General features: G+C 42.5%; 1 protein-coding gene across 1 annotated transcript; it reads right to left on the bottom strand.

The window, feature by feature from the left end:
• Positions 1–1,792: 1,792 nt before the first annotated feature.
• On the bottom strand, positions 1,793–22,711 carry LOC106607351 (ubiquitin carboxyl-terminal hydrolase 31). Its single transcript, XM_014204239.2, has 16 exons — positions 21,178–22,711; positions 20,864–20,995; positions 18,215–18,309; positions 18,018–18,110; positions 16,516–16,651; positions 15,623–15,770; positions 15,280–15,460; positions 14,983–15,094; positions 12,892–12,986; positions 11,893–11,970; positions 9,431–9,560; positions 8,488–8,607; positions 7,974–8,199; positions 7,687–7,845; positions 7,336–7,491; positions 1,793–7,142 (listed from the first exon to the last, which is right to left on the bottom strand). Exons 1-16 carry the CDS (start codon positions 21,739–21,741, stop codon positions 5,668–5,670), a joined length of 3,900 nt encoding a protein of 1,299 aa, XP_014059714.2. The 5' UTR covers positions 21,742–22,711; the 3' UTR covers positions 1,793–5,667.
• Between the last annotated feature and the right edge of the window lie 2,178 nt (positions 22,712–24,889).

Below are 24,889 nucleotides of genomic sequence, written 5' to 3'. Positions count from 1 at the left end.
ATGCATATGCAGAAAAGAACCCCATAACTACTGTAAAATATGCTGGTGGATCTTTGATATTATGTGGCTATTTTGCTTCCACTGGTCCTGGGACCCTTGTCAAGGTCAACCGCATCATGAACTTCACCCAGTACCAAGACATTTTAGCCAAAAAGACCTGGTTGCCTCTGCCAGGAGGCTGAAACTTGGCCGCAAGTGGATTTTCCAGCAAGACAATAAGCCCAAGCACATATCAAAACCCACAAATGAATGGTTAATTATTAACCACAAAATCAACATTTTGCAATGGCCATCTCTCCGGACTTGAACCCCATTGAAAACCTGTGGTTTGAATTGAAGAGCGCGGTCTACGATCCCTCCCAATGTGTTTCCAATCTCAAAACACTTTTCAAAAAGGCTCAGTGCCATTATCCTTGGAAGGTGAGGTATTTAAAGGTATGGAAAATAGGGGTGCCAATCATTTTAACCATCTTTTTGAGAGAAAAAAATATTACTTGTTAATCATAATCTCTTTCTCTGAGCAATTGTATTAGTATAAGTCATTTTCAAATGTTTTTGAGCATACAATATAGCTCAGTATGTATTATTTCTTTTATAGTATTTTTTGCTCATCTTTATCAAGGGTGCCAATAATTTAGGACCTGACTGGAGATTGATTAACACACACACACACAGAGTGTAAGATTGAAATGTCAGTCCAGTTTGGAGTGGAGGACCTATTGCAAAACAATGAACAGAAGTGATGAAGAAGTCATCAAATTATGAACTTCTGAAATATATTCAGTAAAAAAAGTGTTTAAGTAAGATGCCAAACATTCTCTGAGCAGAGAATATCTGTGAGAAAACATCCTCCCAAGACTCAATAAAACATGTAATCGTTCTGCTAAAACACACGTGTTAATGTGTGATGAGATGAAAGTGGTACCATTTTCTGCAATGTGCAAATTGAAAAGACATGCAAAAAACACTGATAAAAACACATTTACAAGCCCCTCAAGCCCTGACACTTCCCTATTCGCTGCTTGCGATAATAAGCTTCAGAAATAGCTACTCCAGACTTGGAACATAGCACCATCTTGTATCTGTAAGAGCATGAGGCATTGACTTGTGATCGCTCACACTCACCACATCCATACACCACCACCACCCAACATCATCTTTAATGGAAGGGGGGAGGATGGAAGATATGTATAAAAAATATATATATCACGCAAAGAACACCATCAAATGCTGTTCATGCTGGCAATGTTGACTGTTGGGTTCTGAGTAACAAAATGCATAGGCTCTGGATTGCTGCAGGAGTGTAGACAATCCTGCCGATCTGGCTGGAAATGTAACTCCTTGCAAACATCAGGCAGTACTGTAAATATTTAGCAGTCAGCACCCTGCTAAAGGCTCAGGGTTTTTTGACTTAATGGCTGACTTAATAATTCAAATTAATTGCAGTACATGCATTTGATTTGTCCTAATGCAATGTAAGGCGGGGTCAGGGGTGGAGGAATTAACCAGTTATACCCTCACAATGAGAAAAAAAACCTAATTATGTAAATAATCCCACAATTAAGTAGTAGGCTAATTACATGACAGTCAGTAGAATTATACCAAATAAATTCTACTCGTTTTATGCTATTCAGTTGGACAACTGATGTCAAATCAACTGGCTTTACTGTGCAAAGCAAAAACATTCACAGGAGACAAGCTCCCTCTAGTGGGTCACAGTGGACAACATTATTTCATAATACTGGAGATATGTAAAATATGTGTATTAAAAGAAACCATGTACAATACAACATATTGCTTTACATATTTTTTTATTACATTTTACATGTTGTTCTTGCATTGGTAAACCAACATAATGTCTCTCTTTCGAAGAAATGCATTCTTTATAAAATAAAAAGAGAAAAAAAAAGCATTTTAAGTGCATATACGTCATAAACAAAACATACAAATAAATTAACATAAAAGGTTTGACGCAGTCTCATGCACTTTCCCAAACATATTTCATCGTCAAATATTTCCCTGGACTCATTTTGAACTACTTCCAGAAGACTACTGTACAGATAACCACTAAGATAGCGTTATTGTAGTATTGTAGAAACGTGGGCTGCTGCCTGGTACTATTAGCTAATCAGTATCTAAAGTCCAGTGTATCAATCAAGGAGAGAAGAATCAAATTCCATATGACTGATTAATGACATAGTCTTTATACTATCTAATTAGCTACCACTAACTACATCAGATGTCCTAGACCAGGGTTCTCCAACCCTGTTCCTGGAGAGCTACCATCCTGTAGGTTTTCCCTCCAACCCTCATCTAGCACACCTGAATCTAATAATTAGCTGGTTGATAAGCAGAATCAGGTTACAACTGAGGTTGAAGCAGAAACCTACATGGAGGTTAGCTCTCCAGGAACAGGGTTGGAGAGCCCTGCCCTAGACCTGCCCTAGACCCTATATTTACTCTAGTAGTCTGCCACAACAGGTGTCTTTATGGCAACTACGAGACCAAAAGTGTTCTTTAAAAAAAATTGAAAACACTCCCATTGTTTAATAATGACATTCATCCATTAACTGACATGCCTTTCATACCTAAATCTAACAGTCAACCAGTTCATAGAAAAGTGAAATGAGAGCAGAGTGCACAGGCAACATATGAGATGACTGAGCTACAGATGGAGTCAGTCTGTAGTTTCTGTAGTGTTAATAATGAAGTCCTTGCTGGTGAACAAGAGGGCAAGGAGAAGGGTGACAATCTGCTCTTTAAAAAGAGAGCACCCTTTGAACACGTACTCCAGCATAGTGGAAAACAATGAACATATATTGACACAATGAACATGAATGTAAAAAAAAAAAAAGTAGAGACAATCCCTTAAAACAATCATAAGACAAAATCAATTTAGTGTAAACTTAAGTTAGAAAATAACAAGACAAATACAAAATGTTCAGCATCTTAAAGATTTTGGGTTACATCCGTTTCGCAATGTGGTAACATTCTTGCATGTAAAAAAATAAAAAAAGGAATGAAAACCCTAAAATATACATGTGCAATTAAAGCAATGGAAGTCACTAAACATGCTCTCCATTGCTGGCATTTGGAAGATATGATAAATTGTACATTTACTCTCTGGTTCACATAGCAACAATCATTGCATAGTTAAGGACATGCATGCGTTAGAGTTATCATGCAATACTGCTTTCCACAGAGTTGAAATGGTTGTTTCCATCGATTGACAACACAGTGGCACAACCATCTACTTAAAAGCCAAAAAGGATAATATTGTTGCAGGCAGCTGATTTCTCTGTGAAAGCAGATTTCACTAATAAAATATATATTCAAAGATGAGGACGGGCCATAAAATAACAAAGCTTTTCATAACCTAAACGTTGAGAATATTTTGAATGGCCATTTTGTGAAAGATGTGAGAGATGTGGTTAAATGTATTCGTAACATGGCAACAGGGGAATGTAACCGAACAGGATTGGAACCCGGGTCATCAGTGAGACTCAGGATCATGATAAACCAGAGCTTAGGCCAAGACATTACATCTGGAAGTCAACACAAGCCTTCAGAAGGGTAAACTACAAAGCAGGATCATGGAGTTAGCCAGCTAACTTGCATTAATATTCTGATATCTTTCTACAAAATAAAAAGTTACGTTTGAAATGGGTATGCTCTAATTGATTTAATTAACCATAAAATCAACAGTTATTTCTGGTTGCTTATCAAAGTTAGCTGGCTAACTCATCGATTCTGCTTTGTAGTCTACCCCTCAGGTCAAGGCAAAGTAATTCAGTGAACTAGCGCTGCTATTTGTTCAAAAGCCCACCATTTCAACAGTGTTTGTAGCAGCAGCTCACTTAATGACAGCGTAGCCTTGGGCAACAATAACAAGTGACAGGTTGTCAGACTGTTGCTGAACCCTTAGACAATCATTAATGTGTTAATAGTTCATATGTAACAGTGGGGGGGTTTCACTTTCAGACAGACTGTAGCTATAGGCAGCAAAATGTCTGCAGTGGTTTAATATTAAACTTGGTGCGGTAGGTTAGAGATATCAAATCTCAAGATCCTGGAGAAACTGGGTCTCTTACATTGTCAGCAAGCGAAATATGAAATATTACAAAATATGTTAAATTACATTTCAGTAGAAGGGTATCTGAAGATTTCAATATGTTACAACCAGACCAGCAAAAATGTTTACCCTGGTATTTTGAATCATAATTAAAGTTATCATATAAGGTAAGACTGACGAACAGTCTTGAGAACGACTGCATGAACAGTTGAGAACTATTGCACTGAAAGGCTTGGGCATGGTAGATTACTAAATGGGTTACAGCAAGACACAGGGAGAGTTCAGTAACAGGTCAAAGCTACAGCTTGAAAAGCTTTGCAAATATGGGGGTGGCACCAGATCTGACTTAAATGACTCGTCAAACTATCATTCAACTAAGGAGAACATCCTACGCAGGGCCTGACAGTTGTACAGTTATGTAGGTATGCTTCAAGTAAACAGCAAAGAATAGCAAAACGTTCAGTGCAGTGTGCGTTATTTAGAATGAATTGACTTCATCTGAAGACCGGACAAAGGCAAATAAGCACAAATGTTCAACTTAAATGAGCCGTTATGGATTTTATCAGTACTATACAGCAGCCTCTGTTTGCTATTCCATACATGGCAGAAATGTTCATCTCTCATGAGGTACCACAGGTTGAGAGGTGCTACCAGGACTGGTAACACATAGATCAGGGGCAGGCAACTAGATTCAGCCGCGGATGGTTGGGGGGGGGGGGAACATAATTAGAATAATTTGTACACTGCAAATTGACCACAACTAAGCCCAAAAAACAGATTGTATTTGAGAACAATCATTTCATATCTTGACTACATTGAGACATGATCACGTCCCTTTTTTTCTTTTCAAGAAAATACTTGGGAACAGAGTTCCTAAACTAAACAATTTTTTGACCAAAAACTTAATTCCCAAAATATACATATATTTGTTTATACTAAAAACTTTAGGCAGTCCCACAACCCCCCCCCCCAAAAAAAATCACCTCCTGGACGGTTTTGCGCCACAGGACGCCTGTTGCCGACCCCTGACATTGAACGTTTTTTAAATATTTCAGAACCTCAGCATTTTAAATATTTCAAACAGTGCCAGTATTGCCCTTTGAACAGCACCAGGTGTAGAAAAGGAGTAACATTTTAGACTACTCCACAAACTATCTTAAGACTAGTGTACCCTTACAGCCTTAAATGTCAAGTCCTAGACCCGTTACTCTAATTTCACGTGACCTTTTTAAACCATGTAAAAGTAATACATAAAAATTGACAGTAATAGATTTTTTGTTTACTAAGTTACTGTATAGCGTTGTTCTGGAGAAAAATATTCCATACTGTATTTACAAAGTGCTATCTTAAAACATTCCTATTCAGTTTTGCGTACAGTAGTAGACTAATACCATACTTTGCCAAAGGCAATGATTTGGTTCCATGACAGGATAGAAAGGCGCTTTTGATCATTTACATCTTGCTTATGAAAAGAAAAATACAAGTACATATATATATTATATACTCTCTCAATCTATATATATTTATATCTTAGGCACATGGAGAAAAAAATTGCTGCGTACATAAAACAATGAGACTGCTATCGATATATGATGTCATTGAGGCTTCTGTGTTGGGCGTGCAGAAGATTGCATGCTGGCAGAAAGCTTTCTGGAGGACGCCTGCTTCTCAAGAGGCTTTTTCCCATTGGGGGGAGAATTAAGACTGGATTCAGAAGTGGAAGACTTGGATTTGCCTATAACAGGTAACAGAGAGCGTCTGACTGGGGTGGAGGGCTTGGAGGACTCCTTTACCTCAGTGACAACCTCGTTCACATGATGCTCTGAGGCACTGGCCGACCCATCCCCCTCCTGAACGCTCAGCCTGGCTGTCCTCTCAGAGGCCTTCTTGGCCAGGATGCTGGTCTTACCCAGATCGGCCGACCGGCGAGACTCTCTCTGGCGCAGGGCGTTCTTGAAGAACGACAGGCCCTTGTCCTCTGACTTGCTGCTGTGCCTAGGGTCCCTACAGGAGACGCTGGGGGAGCGCAGGCTGGTGACAGAGGAGCTGCTGATGGAACTCCGCAAAAACCTCCTCTCTGGACGGATCCCCTCCGCAGCGGTCTTGGTGGGGGTCCTGGCTGCAGCATTGCTGCCCCAGCGTGGTCTATCAACCAGAGGGCTTACCAACCCTGAGTCCCGACTGCAGCTCCTCTCCAGCAGCTTCTTCCGACCAGAGGTTGTCTTCTCAAGGCCAGAGGCACTCTTCTTTACGGTGGGGGAGGGGGAAGCGGAGGACTGCGGCGTGGAGACGCGCTGCTTGCGCTGGGAGGTTCCATCTGCCGAGTCAGGACCCTTGGAAGACAAAGACTCTTTCTTTTTGGACGGGGTCCTGGTGGGCGTAGCGGTGCTGCTGCTGGTGGCCTTGTCTTTAGAGTTGGTCACCTTGGGGCCCTTCACCACAGGGCTGGAAGACATTTGGGATGGAGAGGATTTGGGGGTGGAGGATGAACACTGGCGCTTCTTGGAGTTTTTCTCTGGCTCAGACTTGATGGAACTCTTTTTGGACCCGGCGCTCTCTAACTTCGGGGCAGATCCGGCGGTGCTGCTCTTGCGTTTCTGCTCTTTCGACAGGGGGGCTTGTGCATTTTGGTCCAGGGCTGTTATCTGGTTGTTGTTGTCCGTCGGGTCACTCTTGGAGCTCTTCTTATCGGCCGGCGTGGGGGCCCTGCAGTAGACTTCGTCTAGGATCCTCCTGCCATGGTCCTGGTCGGTGCTGTTCCCCTCCATCATGGACAAGGGGGCCCTGCCACCAGGGTAGCGCTCGTGCCGGCTGTAGCTACCGAAGCAAGATGTGGATACCTTGTCATTACAGGCCTCTCCCCTTTCTCCTATCCTCTCCAAGGGGGGAGAGGAGCGTGAGTCCAGGGAGAAGCGTGAGGGGGAGTTGGACCTCATATGGAGCTTGGCAGAGAGGGACCAGGAGGGCTTCATGCTGTTATCACTGAAGGCCAGAGGACTGGCGATGGATGACCTGGAAGACAAGCTCTGACGCTGTATGCTCCGAACAAAGGGACGGGTCGAAAACCCACCTAAATAGATACAAATAAATGAGTTTACACTAATGCACTAGACTCAATGAAAGGATCATTTAATGCTCTTTTTTCTCAACTGGGCATAGTAACAGATCCTGTAAGGTTAGAAATAACTAGCTAAAGGAGGGAGAGAGGAGGGCAAAAGAGCTGAAGATGGAGAAAGAAGACAGAGAAACCCAGTGTATCTCACCGTCATCTTCGCTGCGGTCCCCTGTGGTGAACTCCACCGACTCGCCCAGGGAGGCCAGAGAGGCGCGTCTGGACGAGGCCCCGGAAGCCAGGCTGGCCGGCCTGCTGCCTTGGAGACGGTTCACCCAGTGGTCACACAGAGATGAGCTGGTGGAGCCTGGCACAGATGGAGACGACAATCAACCCCTCAGGTCTCTCAAAGATAACCAAGATGTTGATGCTACTGTCCAACTAAGAGTGGACAAACAGTTTTAATGTCACTTAAGGGCATTTCTCCTGTAGAACCACGTAATATACCATCTTAACGAAACATTAGTGTCAGGAAAATCCCACCCTCCAGGTCACCACTGACCTGCTACGGAGCTGTTGGCAGACCAGGAGGGGATGGTGTTCCTCCTCTGGTAGAACAAGATGTAGGCCGTCTGCTGACACACATCATCATCAGCGACGGGCTGGACCTCACTGTCGTCAAAGCAGTACCACTGGCCGTCAACAGAGTTCTTACAGTAAGCTGGGGGTTAGACGAACAAGAGATTTAGGGTGATGGTGAAGATACTGTCATACTGTAGTGTTATTTTCCTATCCATCTACCTCCAGTCAGTGACTACTACCAGCTTACTGCTAAACCACCGGTCTTACCTGTGTAGTGGCCTCCATGCATGTTTCCGTGGTGATTGCAGACGGCGTACAGGTCGTACAGGTAGTCGTCAGGGTTACGCCCCAGGCCGTAGGGTCGTCTCCACGGTGACCAGTGAGAGGGCAGGCTCCAGCTGCTCTGGGACCTCTTCACCATGTGAGGAGCCATGTCCATGCCAATCAGAGGGAACCGCACCATGTTCTGCATCTTCACCCTCCTGTCAGCCTCCTACAGGACACAGCAGTAAACACAGTACCCAGTCAGCTGAACTGGCGCTACACCTGCCTCTTAGACAGGCAGGAGATTGGTCACCGGGTAAGACTGAGTGGCAGTGACTGAACATGGACAAGACAGAACAAGCAACACTGACTGAAGGCAAACCAAGAATAGGAACCGGTCGGGCCGCCCAAAGCATGAGAAACTACCGTTACTAAAACAAAACAGGAATTATTGGACATAATTCTCAGTGGGGGAAATTGGAGGGGGGTGCTGAATGCTGTGTTGCTGCTGCAGTACCTGTCTGAACCTCTTGAGGTGCAGTATGAGCACATCAGGCAGGGTCCACAGGCTGAGCTTGATGTGGCCTTGCTGCAGCTGCTTGCAGTGGGGGCAGCGCCAGGCATCATCCGGGGCCAGCTGGAACAGAGACAGCCCATCCGCGCGCGCACGCACACACACACACACACACACACACACACACACACACACACACACACACACACACACCACGCAGCCATCAAGGAAAAGCTCCCCACCGCAGTGCCTTTAAATCAGTCTCACTCACAGAGGGAGTTCCGGACTAGTCTACTCCATGTTTTCACAGCACCCTCATTTCTGTGACCAGTGCCAGTTCTTAAAGTGACCACCTCCAGCCTCTGCTAACCACAGTGTATATTCAGAGTCTATCTGGTGTCCTTCCAGACAGAGAGAAACCATTATAAAAATGCTGTATTTCAAACCTAGCATTAGGGGCAAAATATCCAGCACCCTCAGCATTTCAACCAAATGAAAGGCTATTGGATATTCAGCTGTGGAATAATAAACAAACCCTCTGGTAAGAAGAGAATGTTCCTTTTTCCAAGTCTCTTTTCTTGTTTAAATACAACAGCATACAAATGCATCGACAGACATTGTGTGTGGCCTTGTGATACCAACACAATGTGTGTGCATGTGGCCTTGTGGTTTCAGCACAATGTGTGTGTGTGTGGTCTTGTGATACCAACACAATGTGTGTGGCCTTGTGATACCAACAATGTGTGTGGCCTTGTGATACCAACAATGCGTGTGTGGCCTTGTGATACCAACACAATGCGTGTGTGGCCTTGTGATACCAACACAATGCGTGTGTGGCCTTGTGATACCAACACAATGCGTGTGTGGCCTTGTGATACCAACAACGTGTGTGTGTGTGTGTGTGGCCTTGTGGTACCAACACAATGTGTGTGTGCTCCAGTGTTACCTGCTCCTCTTTGGTGTAGAGCTGGAGGCACTGAGCGAGGGTGCAGGCCTGGGGCTGATGGTGTTGCTCTCTGTGCAGATACACACTCTCAGCATCAGGGATGTACTCTTCCTCAGTGAGCCCAAACAGACTGCATGGAAGGAGAATCACAGTCAGCCAATCAATCACTCAACACACTGCCTCCTATCCTAACACACAATACTAAATATGACACTTCCCAATAAGTGGGTATTGCTTAGGTAGTCTAATACTTAAGGATTTCATTCCTTTATGTTATCCTGTCTCCAAATGTCTAAAGGCACCCGCATGCTTCCCAGCCGAAACAGTTCCTAAGAGTTTGTGCATATATAATGACGGCATTATGTGACGTTTCTGTTCGTTTTGGAGTTCGGTAAGGGTTTTTTCGGCTGTTCGGGCACATTAGCCGAACTGAGCCGACGTCGGTAGCCGAACTGAGCCGACGTCGGTAGGCGAACTGAGCCGAAGTCGGTAGGCGAAGTCTACACCCCTTCGTCGGTGATTGGTCAACAGTAGGGATTCTTCAATAGAGCCTTTGTCATTCAACGAGAGATGGCTTGTTTTCATGCACATTTTTTTATTCAGAAATAAATACTGCACCAGACATCTTAGTTAAATATAAAATTGCGCGACTATGAACCCCTCTTCAAAAATGTCAAAATTAATGACAGATTTCTTGAGTTATCTTCGACTCATTCTGACTATTTTGTGGAAGTTTATACTAGCTACTGCGTCTCAAAATGGACAAACAGTACTATTGCCGTTTTTTTTCATATTTATCAAGCGAAGGTATTTTAAGAGAGTATGCAAGCACACTCGTTCGGTTTGCCAAGCCGAGTTCGGTAAGGCGCTCGCCGAACTGAGCATGCAGAGTTTTGCCTTAAAAAAGCAAAAACAAACATCAAAGTGCCTCGTCTGCTATACTCTCTCGCCCCTGTCTTTAGACAAACAATCTATTTTAAGTGATGGGCATTTGAAATTATTTCACTATTCGAAAATCCGGATAGTGAAAATGCACACGTTTTAAAGAAAAACGTAACATGCAACAATTTAAAAGATTTTAGTACATTATAGTTCATATAAGGAAATCAGTCAATTGAAATGAATTCATTAGGCCCTAATCTAAAATTTCACATGACTGGGCAGGGGCACAGCCAAGAGTGGACCTGGGAGGGCATAGACCCACCCACTTGGGAGCCTGGCCCAGCCAATCAGAATGAGTTTGTCCCCGACAAAAGGGCTTTATTAGAGACAAATACTCCTTAGTTTCATCAGCTGTCTAGGTGGCTGGTCTCAGACGTTCCAGCAGGTGAAAAAGCCGTAAGTGGAGGTCCCGGGCTGGCATGGTTACACGTGGTCTGTGGTTGTGAGGCCAGTTGGACGTACTGCCAAATTCTCTAAAACAACGATGGATGCGGCTTATAGCGGAGAAATTAACATTAAACTCTCTGGCAACAGCTTTGGGGTACATTCCTGCAGTCAGTATGCCAATTGCACACTCCGTCAAAACTTGAGACATCTGTGGCGTTGTCTTGTGTGACAAAACTGCAAAGTTTAGAGTGGTCTTTTATTTTTCCTGGCACAAGGTGCACCTGTGTAATGGTCACACTGTGCACAACATTTGAGAGAAAGTTTTTTGTGCATATAGAACATTTCTGGGATCTTTCATTTGAGCTCATTAAACATGGGACCAACAATTTACATGTTGCGTTTATATTTTTGTTCAGTATAGATTTTTTCCAAAAGTTATGAGGTCCAAAATGTACCGCTTAGTAGGAATGACCCAGCTAACTTAGTTAGCCAACTAGCGAGACTAATTACGCCAGCAGTGCCCCCCAAGTCCTTGTCTACAACAACTCCATTCAAATTAAACAACAGCCTACCTGTTGGTTGATCATTGTAGCCTACTTACTTACATTTAGCTAACTTCATTTCCTTAAATTGTAATTCCATTTTGCATTGATTAGAAATCTCCAACTTCACTTGGTACACATGGAGCCTTTGATGGTAGTGCGGCTTTGATTGACCGACAATAACAAGCTACACTCGTGAAAAGTGTGTAGGCTACCAGTACGCCTTTTTTAAAATGGAGCGCACTCAGAAAAACTGTTTTATTCAAATGTCTATGTTATGGTCTATCCTTGTATGTAGCAATGTCACATAGATAGATAGGCTAGGCCTATTTTAATGAAAAGGCTGTCTAAAATGTAATTATCTATCTATATAGAATTTATTTTTATTTTTATGAATACCCTCGCAAGTAATGGAATACTAACGTCCGTTTGGATATTCTAATAACCGTCCCCATCCCTAGTGGCTTTATGGGGATAATTCACGGTCCTGTATTTCCCTGCAAGATAAATCTCACCACTAACGTCCAGAAACATGGTGTTTATCAAAGAGATGCAGAGCACCAGCAATATTGTTGTGCAGCGTTCACTCACTAATCCTTGGTCTCTTTGTCCCACTCCACCACTATCTTGACGTGCGGCGGTCCCCCCTGGCCACAGGACTTGTATGCTCTGCCAAGGAAAGATTATGTTGAAGAAAAATGAGAATAAACCAGTTTCACAACTTAAACACATATCAACCAACAAGCTGTATTCCTCTTATCTACAAAACATTACAAATCTAAATGAATTGGATTTACATTACCCGTGTGGCTGTCTTTTTGCCTGCTGTACACATCTACCCAGCTTTTTAGTGTGTGTACTGTGTGACAAACTACCATTCTATTCAACAAACTTCCATTCTATTCATTTGAATCAGCAACTGGGACAAACTATAAACCAAACCTGCTGAGCAAGCAGTGTGTGAAGAAACAGATTGCAAAACATGTAAAGGCACGCCATTTAACGGTTCTGGTGACAGAGCATCTGATCTGGCATTCAAGTGTGGTTAGAGGATTACAAGGAGGCAGTGAACTGTAAACAACATTGTGAATTGGTGAGAGGAGGTGGTGTTCAGTAGGAAGAAAACATTTTGAAAAAGGGGAGATACTACCTGAACACAAATGATCTTTTTCTGGTGAGAAACATTTTGCTATGTGACCTACTGAACATGACCCTGGTTGAGAGCTACAGTTGAATGATAATATAAAATATGCCATTTAGCAGACACTTTTATCCAAATCAACTTACCGTCATGCATGCATACATTCTTTACATACAGATGTGTTTTCTCAATTTGATCACTCTGTTGTCACAGAGAATTTTCATGCACAACAGGAAATGAAAACTTATTGCATTCGAGGTTTAATGAAAAATGTATCAACCCCTACAAAAATGTCCATTAATTAAGATCCACATAATATAGAAACTGGTCAAATGAAGATATCACATCTGTATTGGGGGTCCCGGGAATCGAACACACTATCCTGGAGTTGCACGCGCCATGCTCCACCAACTGAGCTACAGAGGACCAGGAAGAACAAGGAGACTGACCTTTCCACTGTTGGGTGACAGAGAGGCTGCTCCTCTTGGGGCAGGAGGTACGTGATGCCGACCACACCAACCACTCGTAGGCTGAAGGGCCCCACCTGCAGATAATACCAGGACTTTAGTTACTCACTGTCCCTATTCCCACCACCTGACTGCAACGTATAGACATGTTGCCACGGCCGTGCTTTTCAAACCAGACCAACAGCATTCTATCCGATGAGGCAACTTAAACGTCGAACATGCCATTACATGGGAATCAACTGTTTATTTATTTAGAGTCTAAGACATTGGAGGATAGGGGGTGCTAAACTGATATATGGAATTGTTTTAACATGGTCATACTATGGATCATTTAGCTACTTTATTTTGAATTTTAGGACCCTTTTAGGTACAAAAAAATATATAAAAAATGTATCTGATAAAATATTGATTTTGGCCTTAACTACTAAAGCCATAGAAATACATTGAATAACACATTCAAGAATGGCAAAAAGGACAGTCCAAAAATAAATCAAAAGAAACAAGGTTTTGAAGTGTCTGTCCTAAATCTCGGACTTAAAAAAACCCCCAGGAAATATACACTACCGTTCAAAAGTTTGGGGTCACTTAGAAATGTCCTTGTTTTTGAAAGAATTTTTGGTCCATTAAAATAACATCAAATTGATCAGAAATACTGTGTAGACATTGTTAATGTTGTAAATGACTATTGTAGCTGGAAACAGCAGCTTTGTTATGGAATATCTACATAGGCCCATTATCAGCAACCATCACTCCTGTGTTCCAATGGCACGTTGTGTTAGCTAAGATTGGAAAAAAGTGTTATGGACAGACGAATCTAAGTTTGAGGTGTTCGGAACACAAAGAACATTCGTGAGATGCAGAATATATGAAAAGATGCTGGAGGAGTGCTTGACGCCATCTGTCAAGCATGATGGAGGCAATGTGATGGTCTGGGGGTGATTTGGTGATGGTAAAGTGGGAGATTTGTACAGGGTAAAAGGGATCTTGAAGAAGGAAGGCTATCACTCCATTTAGCAACGCCATGCCATACCCTGTGGACGGTGCTTAATTGTAGACAATTTCCTCCTACAGCAGGACAATGACCCAAAGCACATCTCTAAACTATGCTAGAACTATTTAGGGAAGAAGCAGTCAGCTGCTATTCTGTCTATAATGGAGTGGCCAGCACAGTCACCGGATCTCAACCATATTGAGCTGTTGTGGGAGCATCTTGACCGTATGGTACGTAAGAAGTGCCCATCAAGCCAATCAAACTAGTGGGAGGTGCTTTAGGAAGCATGGGGTGAAATCTCTTCAGATTACCTCAACAAATTGACAACAAGAATGCCAAAGGTCTGCAAGGTTGTAATTGCTGCAAATGGATTCTTTGGCGAAAGCAAAGTTTGAAGGATACAATTATTATTTTTAATTAAAAATCATTATTTATAACCTTGTCAACGTCTTGACTATATTTCCTATTCATTTTGCAACTCATTTCATGTATGTTTTCATGGAAAACAAGGAAAAGTGACCCTAAGTGACCCAAACTTTTGAACGGTAGTGTACATATATTTTTTTACACATATTTAACCCCTTTTTTGGGTAGGCACAAAAGTCCGTCATACTTCCATTCCCACAAGAGTCCTGAGACACTTGTGGGGGTCATAGAGCAAAACGGAGTTTGTGGGAGTCTTAACTTTGCATAGAGTGGTCATAATAGTTTCTAGGTCAAACTCTTCGGATGCTACAGACGTTTTCGCGAGAAGAACGATATTCGCGATGTCTCATGGTCTGACAAACACCGCTCTGGCTCTGCCGCCTTTAACCGCAGATGCGGAAGTGCGACACTGGTGGATGCAGTGGATTGAGAGGCATCCAACGCAAAAAAAACATCTCTAGCTTAAACTGACGGATTTTTATGGATTTTTTTGTTTTGTTATTTATCGACTCTGGGGGGTTAAATGCAGTAAACCACAGTGCCTACTAGTGAAAGCCTGCACAGGTTGTAATTCAGACTCTTTTGCCATATCATTATTTACTTTTTTTGACCTGCATTCTGTGGGATTGTGTTTCCATTCACTCTCCTCCACCCACCTGAATGTAAACTCCTGGCCTGAGCAGGTGATGCATCTTCTCCAGGATCTCCTTCTGCAGGATATCCCAGGTCACAGTGCGATCCATGTACAGTACAAATGGAAGACCAAACCTGGAACAGAGGGAATGATATTCTCCTGTTAACAGACTCCAAGTACACATTAATATAACAAATATCATATGACCTGCATGATGTAACGGTTTCAGAGGACAGTGGGAAACACTGGGCTGTAGTACCCATAGAAATAAAATTCCAACATTGCAGTCAATATTATTAATATTACATCTCTATAGTACCTCCTCCCTTGGTGACCGGTGCAGGCTCGGTTACAGATCAGCAGGACCATCTTGTCGGCCCCTGTGTTCCTATTGGTCGATGCAGTGGCAGGATTCACAGCTCCTTGCATGAAAGATGGAGTCCTGCTCATCTCACTCCCAAACTTTAAGTTGTTCTGATTCAGGTTGGCAAGGAGACTCCCTGGATTTCAAATCCCAATCGGTCATTGATAGTCAGTCAATACTTCAATATACATTATACAAAATGCATGACAAGTACACTACCAAAAAAACTTTAATTGAGAAATGCCCAAAACGTATTGAATAATGTGATACCAACAGTAGATGAATAGTGAAGAGGTACCTCTCTTGGTTCGAATGTTCTCTAGTCTGAAGGTCTCAGGCGTCTCAAAGGCAAAGATGGAATCGCTCTCCTGAATGATATCGAGATCGTCGTCGTCATCACAGAAGGAGCGGTGGAAACCGTCGTAGTACATCTCCGTCAAAACAAACTGAATCAGAGGCAAGCGGAGAAGGCCAAAACAAATCAATACGCCGCTGCCATTTAGTCAACACTGAAACCTTTTATTCAGATAAGATGGTGAAACAGATTAGAGTTAGGCCATGCCCATTTCAGTGAATGAATTACAGAACATAAATAAACGGCATCAACATTCTCTACAGTGTATAGGCCTACCTCTTCTGCAAATACAGAACAATGGTAAATATGGAAGGCTACACACTATGACTGAAAACCCCCTCCCTTTCTCCTGGAGTCCATGCCCTATCCTTCAATCATGACAACTTCTCTTATTCAGACCAGGATTCCACACACACTAGTGTTCTGCTTAATGTAATCCAATGACAGCACTGTATGAACGTTTCAGCCACATCAAACCCAAGGCATCAGTTCTGTTGTTCTTGGATACAATGGGCTCTGTTCCAGTGATCCCTTCATCGTGGTTAAAGAGGCTATGATGCACTAGCCTAATAGTACTTACGACAACACTGTAAAGCAGCTATTAATACTGAAATGGGCACACCTGCTGGTACAATCAGTCGAGTACCCTGGGATGAATCATTAAAGGAAAAAGTAGGGTACTCCTTTAATGTTCTTTTCAGATAACATTCCTCTGAAATCCTTAGTAGCTCAGTACCACCAGAACATAAAGCATTCAAGTTAACTTCTGTGTGTATGTAACCTAGTAAGACAGAGCCGAGGCTGCTAGGGATAAGAGAGTAGGAAGGATGCAGCACCTGGTCCTGGGGGATCTTGGTCTCACGTGACACAGCATCTCGGAGTCTGGACACGGTGCTGTTCAGGGGCACGGCCACTCCGATCCTCATACAGTGAGAGTACTTCCCCTGGTAGACCACTGTCACATACAGAGGCCTGGGAAGAGAGAGGAAACATGGGAATGACAGGGATCAAATATTGGCACCATATAAGGAATTACAAAACACCAGATAAAAACCACTGACAAAGGCCAGGAAATAACAGAACGGACAAACTCAACTTTCGCCAAATTAAACACAATTAAGTCCAATAATCAACCTCCTAGGAGAGGACACGTTTCCACCTCCTCTAGTAATGCTGCTACAACACTGTCTAGGGACTACTAATTTGTAATTACTCTGTGAGAGCACTGAGCAGGATTCCTCTGGTGACTGTGTGGATCAGTGCTACTCTAAGCTGACACTAAGAACACAGCCAGCAGGCACAGCAACGCAGCTCTTTCAGGAGTTCAGTTTGAGATACCCCACATTCTGGAGAACCCTCATTTCTAAGATGGTTTCCATTTTTGAGTTTCTCTGTCATTTCAACTTCAGTTATGTGGGATCTGTCTTAACATCAGCTCAACTATGGCCAGAAACAGTGGCATAACAGGCTTAGCAGAACATTTTTATTCAGAGAAATAAACTAGACGCTTCAGACTAGTGATAACTGATAACCCAAAGTTGAGTAACAGGATTGTGTTTCTGGGAGGATAAGGAAGAAGTAGTAGTAGTGAAGGCAGAGCGGTGAGCCACTGAGCCTTGGTCTGGAGGACCATTATTCTGTCATCAATCAGATGACAGCTGGAGGACTAATGGGACATCATTTGCCACTGCGTTTCTCCTAATTTCACCTCATTCTTCCCATCTTTAATAATGCATGAACAGCAATGAATTTAGTGGCTTAAAAAATAATCTGCATCAAACAGGCGCTCTCTCCTTGATGTGACAGCATAACACCACTGTAAAAATAGCATCACTGTATCATGAGGACAAAAAAGGCCATGCGTGCCCCAGGTACCTCAGTTTAGGAGCATTATGAATCTTCAGCTGAATGAGCATAAAGGTGGTTTTGACTGCTAGGCACAAATAATGAAACTCAAAATACTAAAACTATGACAGAGAAGAACCCAACATATTTCTAAAAAGTCATAGGCCTACATCTTCATTTCAGATTTAAAAGTAAGTCCATTTCCCTTTTTACTTTAGCCATTTAGTGTTTTCTGGGCATGTAGCCCTTAAATTGACTTTAGAAATAGAATAGTCCCATAATTACTGGCTTGGTTTGGTCTGCAGATATATGCCATTTTGGAGACTTTGGCCCCAAACGACATTCCTTCTTATTTACTTTGCTTCTGCATCCCTGGGAAATTGAAATGAACCGCAGTCTCAAGTAGTCTCAAGATGTACATTTCAACACTTGTCAACAGTCTTGTTCCTCCCACCAGACCCAATGATGGAACACAGCAGAGGTGTGTACTCACCTTGTGTGAGGTAAGAGGATGGGCAGGGAGATGCAGAGGAAAGGATCAAAGGTGTTGCTCTGTTTTTGGCAATGCGGGCAGGTGAGCGATGACCTGTTGGTAAGAAAGGGAACTAATTTGTCTTAGAAGAAGTCATGAGGAATAAACAGAGAAGAGAATATAAAACTCCTCAGGGGTAAACATCAAATATGACCTACCTGTACTGGGCCTGAAATAGCTCTTGCACAAATGAACCGGTAGAGAGTGGAAGAGAAGGCCCCTCTAGGCCCCCATCATCCTCTTCCACTGGTGGCTAATAGGACAAAACAGAGTGGATGAGCTCTTACTGCATATTAGACGGTGTAGGATATTGAGGCTGTATTCTATTCACTAGGTCAATGAACATCCAAAGCAGTCTGAAAGACATCGAAAGGATAAGAGACCAAAATACAAAACTATCTGTGACGCTGCAGCTCCTCTGACTTATCCTCAAGGAACTATGAGCATTTGACAAGGCAGACTAATCAACAAAGCTCTGTGGGGTCTATTCAGTTCACGTCTCTCACTCTGCATGTCTAAAGTCTTCTTCATGCTTCGGTTCGGCTGGCGCCTAAGGCGATCCAAACGAATGTACTCGCATACTCCCTTAAAAAGACCTTTACTTGAAAAATGAGAAAGCGACAATAGTACCATTTGTCCATCTTAAGACACAGTATAAAGTTCCTCAACATAGTGAGAATTCATCTAAGATAACTCAAGAAATCTGTCATTAATTTTGACGTTTTTGCCGAGGAGATCTAAGTCGCACAATTTTACTTTTCAAGTGAATTTCTTTTGAATGAAGACGATTTGTGATGACAAACTCTACAGTCATGGCAAAAAGTTTTGAGAATGACCAAATATTAATTTCCACATAGTTTGCTGCTTCAGTGTCTTTAGATATTTTTGTCAGATGTTACTATGGAATACTGAAGTATAATTACAAGTGTCAAAGGCTTTTATTGACAATTACATGAATTTGATGCAAAGAGTCAATATTTGCAGTGTTGACCCTTCTTTTTCAAGACCTCTGCAATCCGCCCTGGCATGCTGTCAATTAACTTCTGGGCCACATCCTGACTGATGGCAGCCCATTCTTGCATAATCAATGCTTGGAGTTTGTGGGTTTTGTTTATCCACCCGCCTCTTGATGATTGACCACAAGTCTCAATGGGATTAGGGTCTGGGGAGTTTCCTGGCCATGGACGCAAAATATTGATGTTTTGTTCCCCGATCCACTTAGTTATTACTTTTGCCTTATGGCAAGGTGCTCCATCATGCTGGAAAAGGTATTGTTCGTCATCAAACTGTTCCTGGATGGTTGGGAGAAGTTGCTCTCGGAGGATGTGTTGGTACCATTCTTTATTCATGGTTGTGTTCTTAGGCAAAAATGTGAGTGAGCCCACTCCCTTGGCTGAGAAGCAACTCCACACATGAATGGTCTCAGGATGCTTTACTGTTGGCATGACACAGGACTGATGGTAGCGCTCACCTTGTCTTCTCCGGACAAGCTTTTTTGCAGATGCCCCAAACAATCGGATAGGGGATTCATCAGAGAAAATGACTTTACCCCAGTCCTCAGCAGTCCAATCCCTGTACCTTTTGCAGAGTATCAGTCTGTCCCTGATATTTTTTCCTGGAGAGAAGTGGCTTCTTTGCTGCCCTTCTTGACACCAGGCCATCCTCCAAAAGTCTTCGCATCACTGTGCGTGCAGATCCACTCACACCTGCCTGCTGCCATTCCTGAGCAAGCTCTGTACTGGTGGTGCCCCGATCCCGCAGCTGAATCAACTTTAGGAGATGGTCCTGGCACTTGCTGGACTTTCTTGGGCGCCCTGAAGCCTTCTTCACAACAATTGAACCGCTCTCCTTGAAGTTCTTGATGATCCGATAAATGGTTGATTTAGGTGCAATCTTACTGCCAGCAATATCCTTGCCTGTGAAGCCCTTTTTGTGCAAAGCAATGATGACGGCACGTGTTTCCTTGCAGGTAACCATGCTTAACAGAGGAAAAACAATGAGTCCAAGCGCCACCCTCCTTTTGAAGCTTCCGGTCTGTTATTCGAACTCAATCAGCATGACAGAGTGACCTCCAGCCTTGTCCTCGTCAACACTCACACCTGTGTTAACGAGAGAATCACTGACATGATGTAGCAGACTTGGTGAAAATTAATATTTGTGTCATTCTCAAAACCTTTGGCCATGACTGTATATTGAATAATCCCTACTGTTGACCAATCACCAACAAAGGGGCGTAGACTTAGGCCACAAATTTTGGCTTGCCTCGAGATAAAATGTCAGCACGAACAGCTGAAAAACCCTTGCCTAAGACCAAAACAAACAAAATGTTACCATAATATATGCACGAACTGTTCCAGATGGGAAGCAATCCAGGAAGAGGACACAGAACACCATCACTTCCTGTTCATTCTCCCACAGGAGATGAATCCGTCAGCACACCGTAAAGTAGGGAAGTGAGCTCTCTCCCCTAATTTGTTTGTTCCAGTGCTCTGGAAGATTGATGCCTGATAAGGGACTCTGCGTTCAGAAATGGGTTAGGTCGGTAAATCTGCCCTGCAGGATGCCAGGCCCTTACCCTCGCTCAAATGTTATTCCGTTTGGAATGTCTGAATGAGGCTTCAAAGGACATCACAATTAGTCAGCCACCTCCTGTCACCTCGTCCACTCAGACTGCTGACTCACCTCAGGTATAGCTCCATTCACTGCTAGCTCGAGGTCACATCACTAACTGTCTCGTTGTGCTAACCTGGCCACTACCACTGTTCCTGAAGTTGCATTAGTAGTATGATGCGCAAACAAAAGTTTACCTTAATGGAAGGCCTGTTGTTGGGATGGTTGTTGAGGTCTTCATGTACCCTGTCCAGAAGCCAGAGCAGAAACTCCTGGGCGTCATGCTGAGCATTGCCTTTATACTGCAAAGCGCTCCTTGAGACGGCATTCTGCAACAAACAGCACAAGCAACACTGCTTGAAAATTCTGGTGATAGCCTAGTCTCAGAAGTATGATGTAGCCTAAATGTATTTGACCATTTCAAAGACGTGTAGTATAAGCTGATTTTGCGGGCCAAATGCAGTTCTGTGAGAGAAGCAGTCTTGCTTTATGATACATTGTACCAACTTACTTTGAACTCCCTGCTGTGCTGTGGGGTATATTCAAATGTCCACAGGGCCCGGACCAGTCCAGACAGCTGCTCTGTCACCTCGCCTTTGTCATGAGGGTCCTTCCTCCCCAAATGCACACCGTTTGTCTTCGGTTTCTCCTTCTCCTCATCCGTTTCCTCGACTCCCCGGTATTGTTCCAGTGCCAAATACTCAGCAAAGAGTTCAGTGTTACTCAGGCACTGGAGGATGGCATTCATGAAACAAGTGTTACCATGGTTTTTGAGACCAGACACTCCAGGGACCTTCTCTCCGAGGAAACGGTCACTATCATCCAAAGCTGGTGAATTTTTGCCTCCAGTTTTAAATAATGTGAACCCCCCGTCGTCTTTGTCACCTTCAATAGCATGCCCATCTGATCCAAAATGGGACAAGGTTGACAGGGTCCTGAGGACTCTGCCCATAAAACTACCCACAGAGCGCACAGAGCCTCGTCTGAAGAGTTTCTTGCTGAAGCTACCAGATTTCTTCTCTTTAGTCGTCACTTGACTAGACATGATTGCCTGACTTGTTGGGCACCCCCTCATGCAATAAATGTCAAAATACAATCTTTCCTGTGAGGAATGAGCTGAGCTAGCAAGCAAACTAACTTTCAGCGGTCTCGTGCTACATCTTAATTGGGAAGTCAAGTTACATCTCAACCCATCAACTAGCTAGTTAGCTAACGTTAGCTAACAGTAGCTTGCTGGGATGTATTTCCCATACTAGGGGTATAGTATTGACTACCATTAAATACGAGTCAACACATTTTCAAAGACAAGTGTTATGTTGATCTAATTGGATAGCTAACCTTAGCGTGTCAGCTAACACAAGAACAGCAACAATCCATAGCTAGCTAGTTAGCTAAATTGGCTAGCTAGCTTGTAAACTATGCATTAATCCATCTTAAGTGATTGGATTTAGTAAAATACACAAATTACAATAAACTGTCGGAATGCATTTGTATATACTAAACAAGTCAGCTTATTCGCTGACGTTCATGCAAATCGTTTCTTGTCGCTAGCTGATTGTTTTTATAGTTAGCATTTGCACATTAGCTGGCTTTGCTAGTCAGATATCTAGCCACTGCATAAATGAGTCCCTTGCGCAGAAGTGTCCTTCCATCCCATCCAAAATAAAAATGTAGTTACCAAGCAGAGACGTTTAACTCCGTGTCCTTGGTTAATTTGAGTGGGATTGTAAAATTTCCTATGCTTTCCAAGCTGAAGTGTTCTCCTAAATCCGATTTTCCATTGCAAGGGAGTCCGTTTTTCACACTTTCAGCTACACAAATACGGACACTGCAGGACAACAGCGAAACAGCTGACGTAACAGAGTCAACGCCAAAATACAACTGGGGGAGAGAGGGGTTCCACTGTGCCTTTTTTTCCCATAAATCAAACGTTTTGTATCAAAGTTTAAAAATGTGCACTATTGAAAAATAAAGAAAATGTTTTTTTTTCTCCAATTGTAAGCCTATCCATAATCATGCAGTTGACAATTAAGGAAATACTTCCTGATCTATGGACAGTCCAAAAAAATATTGATTGTAAGACTGACATAAATAATAGCTTTTTTCGGGGGGGGTTGGGTCTCCTATAGTACAGGGTGGGGCCCTATGATAATGGGGTTAATGAAATCTGAGAGGTGGTATGTTTCAGTTCCCACTGAGATCCAGTCTGACATCAAGTTGGTCTACTGGTATTTTAATGCACCACAACATACAAAATGTACAACAAATAGGATGGTGGAATCAATCTGTGACGGCCACGTCTTGGCTGAATGGCCTTACCATATAGCCTATATCATACAGTGATGGATTTAGCTTTATTGAATTTTATGTAACCTATCACATAAACATATTAGCCTATCAAAATACAACATTTAGCTCCCTGATCTACTAAAACGCAAAACACAGAGACATAGTAAAACAATATATATTTTAGATTGATGTTAGAGGAAAGAGAATCAGTCTGATGAGGGAATCAGCAGTCAAGGTCACCAGCATAAAACCAATTGTAATTTGAGTCTTCATTGTGCCCGCCTCCTACTCCTTACCCACCAATCAGCATGTCTTCTGTCGTATAACACAGAACGAAATTAGCCTAATGCAATTTGTCCTTTATATTCTCTTACAGCGAGCTTTGTAATATATAGCCTACTTTCAGACATCAGACACAATGTCAAACATTAAATGATGTAGGCCTAATGGTTCATGCATTTCCCTTATTGTTTTACACTGAACGTAGTACGGGTTTGACACCTACAAATGATGCCGACCTAAAAATGCAAGGATGTGGTGAGTAAATGTGTGTTTTTAATTATAATCCCATGAGTCACTTTCCTCATCAATATCTTTCTTGGACCTTTAGCTAGCTATTGGGTTGGTGGAACTTAGAAGTAAGGTAAAAGTAGGTTACCTAGATAAAGATCCTAGAGGTACAGATTAATCCATATGCTGCCTCAACATGCCCAGATCATTTAGTTCCCATATGCTCGGGTATGGCTTAATTTCCTGTTCTTTTAAGCTGACCTCAGCACACACAGTGACTAGATACTGTGCATCCCAGCAGCACCTCTCATCATTAGGATATCTATCCAATTACATCTCTCCCAAGTAGCTCAGACTAGAGTGCAAACCATAGACCTTACATAAAAGAAGGGTGTGTAGACCATGCATTTTACTGGGAAACATTGTATGATGATATCATTACATTGATTTCCTTCATTCTATCTTATCCTGGTGTTCAGTGCCTCTGTATTGTACATGTTAGAGCAAACTATTTAACGCAAAATTTAATGCCAAGAAATAAGCTTCTATTTTCTACAAAATTATATAAGATTCAGCCATGTGACTACTGCCCTCTGCTGTTTGGAGAAAGGAAGTCAGCCACCAAGTAAGATTTTGAAAATAATGAATTATTTCCACTGCAGTGTAGACTACATTTCTTGGAAATTAGCACCCCCACACCACATAATGAGAAAAATCTCCATAGATTTGAGCGGCAAAGATTAATTTAGCTACAGACAAATGATTATTTAAAAATCCCCACATGTATGCCTAATATGACCTACAGTGTGGTTTTATAGAATGGTTTGATTCATTTGATCATTTTGTGACGGCAAAATGCATGCCTGTGCACACACTCGCGCCAATAGGCTTACTTTTAGGCCTAGATCCACTTTTAAACATGTAGGCCCACACTGCTAAATACTCCCCTTATTGCTAGCAAGTGCCCCAGTTATCTGTGATTGAAATGAAGTAAAATGCTCAAAATGTAAGACAAAACATACACAGGAAAATAATCCACTGGGCACGGATGTCAATTCAAAGTCTATTCCACGTTGGTTCCATGTATTTCATTGAAATGATGTGGAAACAACATTGATTCAGTCAGTGTGTGCCCAGTGGGTATTGTTTACCATACATTTAGAGCGCCAGTACTGAAGTTGACATTTATATCACCTGGCACATGCGCAAAACCATGTAAAATTGGAGTATAAATGCATCACATGCATGTACTTCCGTGTTGTGCAAGTGCCTTAGGTCATGAGCAAACACATCTTGATTTGGAAGATTGATTTCCATTTTATTTGGGATGGCAAGCCAGACAAAATTAAAAGGGCCTATATATATATATATATATATATATATATATATATAATGAATATGAATTCGAAGGGCAGAAATGATTA

Source organism: Salmo salar, chromosome ssa06 (genome assembly GCF_905237065.1).
Source record: "Salmo salar chromosome ssa06, Ssal_v3.1, whole genome shotgun sequence".
In the NCBI taxonomy this organism is placed as follows: domain Eukaryota; kingdom Metazoa; phylum Chordata; class Actinopteri; order Salmoniformes; family Salmonidae; genus Salmo; species Salmo salar.
Note: the sequence above shows the minus strand (reverse complement) of the source record. Positions and strands in the feature narration are given on the sequence as shown.

Bases quoted from the DNA above. Each gene is read 5' to 3' on its own strand.
- LOC106607351 (XM_014204239.2), bottom strand. From the start codon at position 21,741: ATGAGGGGGTGCCCAACAAGTCAGGCAATCATGTCTAGTCAAGTGACG. The intron at 11,971-12,891 runs GTCAGTCTCCTT...TTTCCTTGGCAG, and splicing joins TGTCACCCAACAGTGGAAAG to AGCATACAAGTCCTGTGGCC. The intron at 7,846-7,973 runs GTAAGACCGGTG...TCTAACCCCCAG, and splicing joins GCATGGAGGCCACTACACAG to CTTACTGTAAGAACTCTGTT.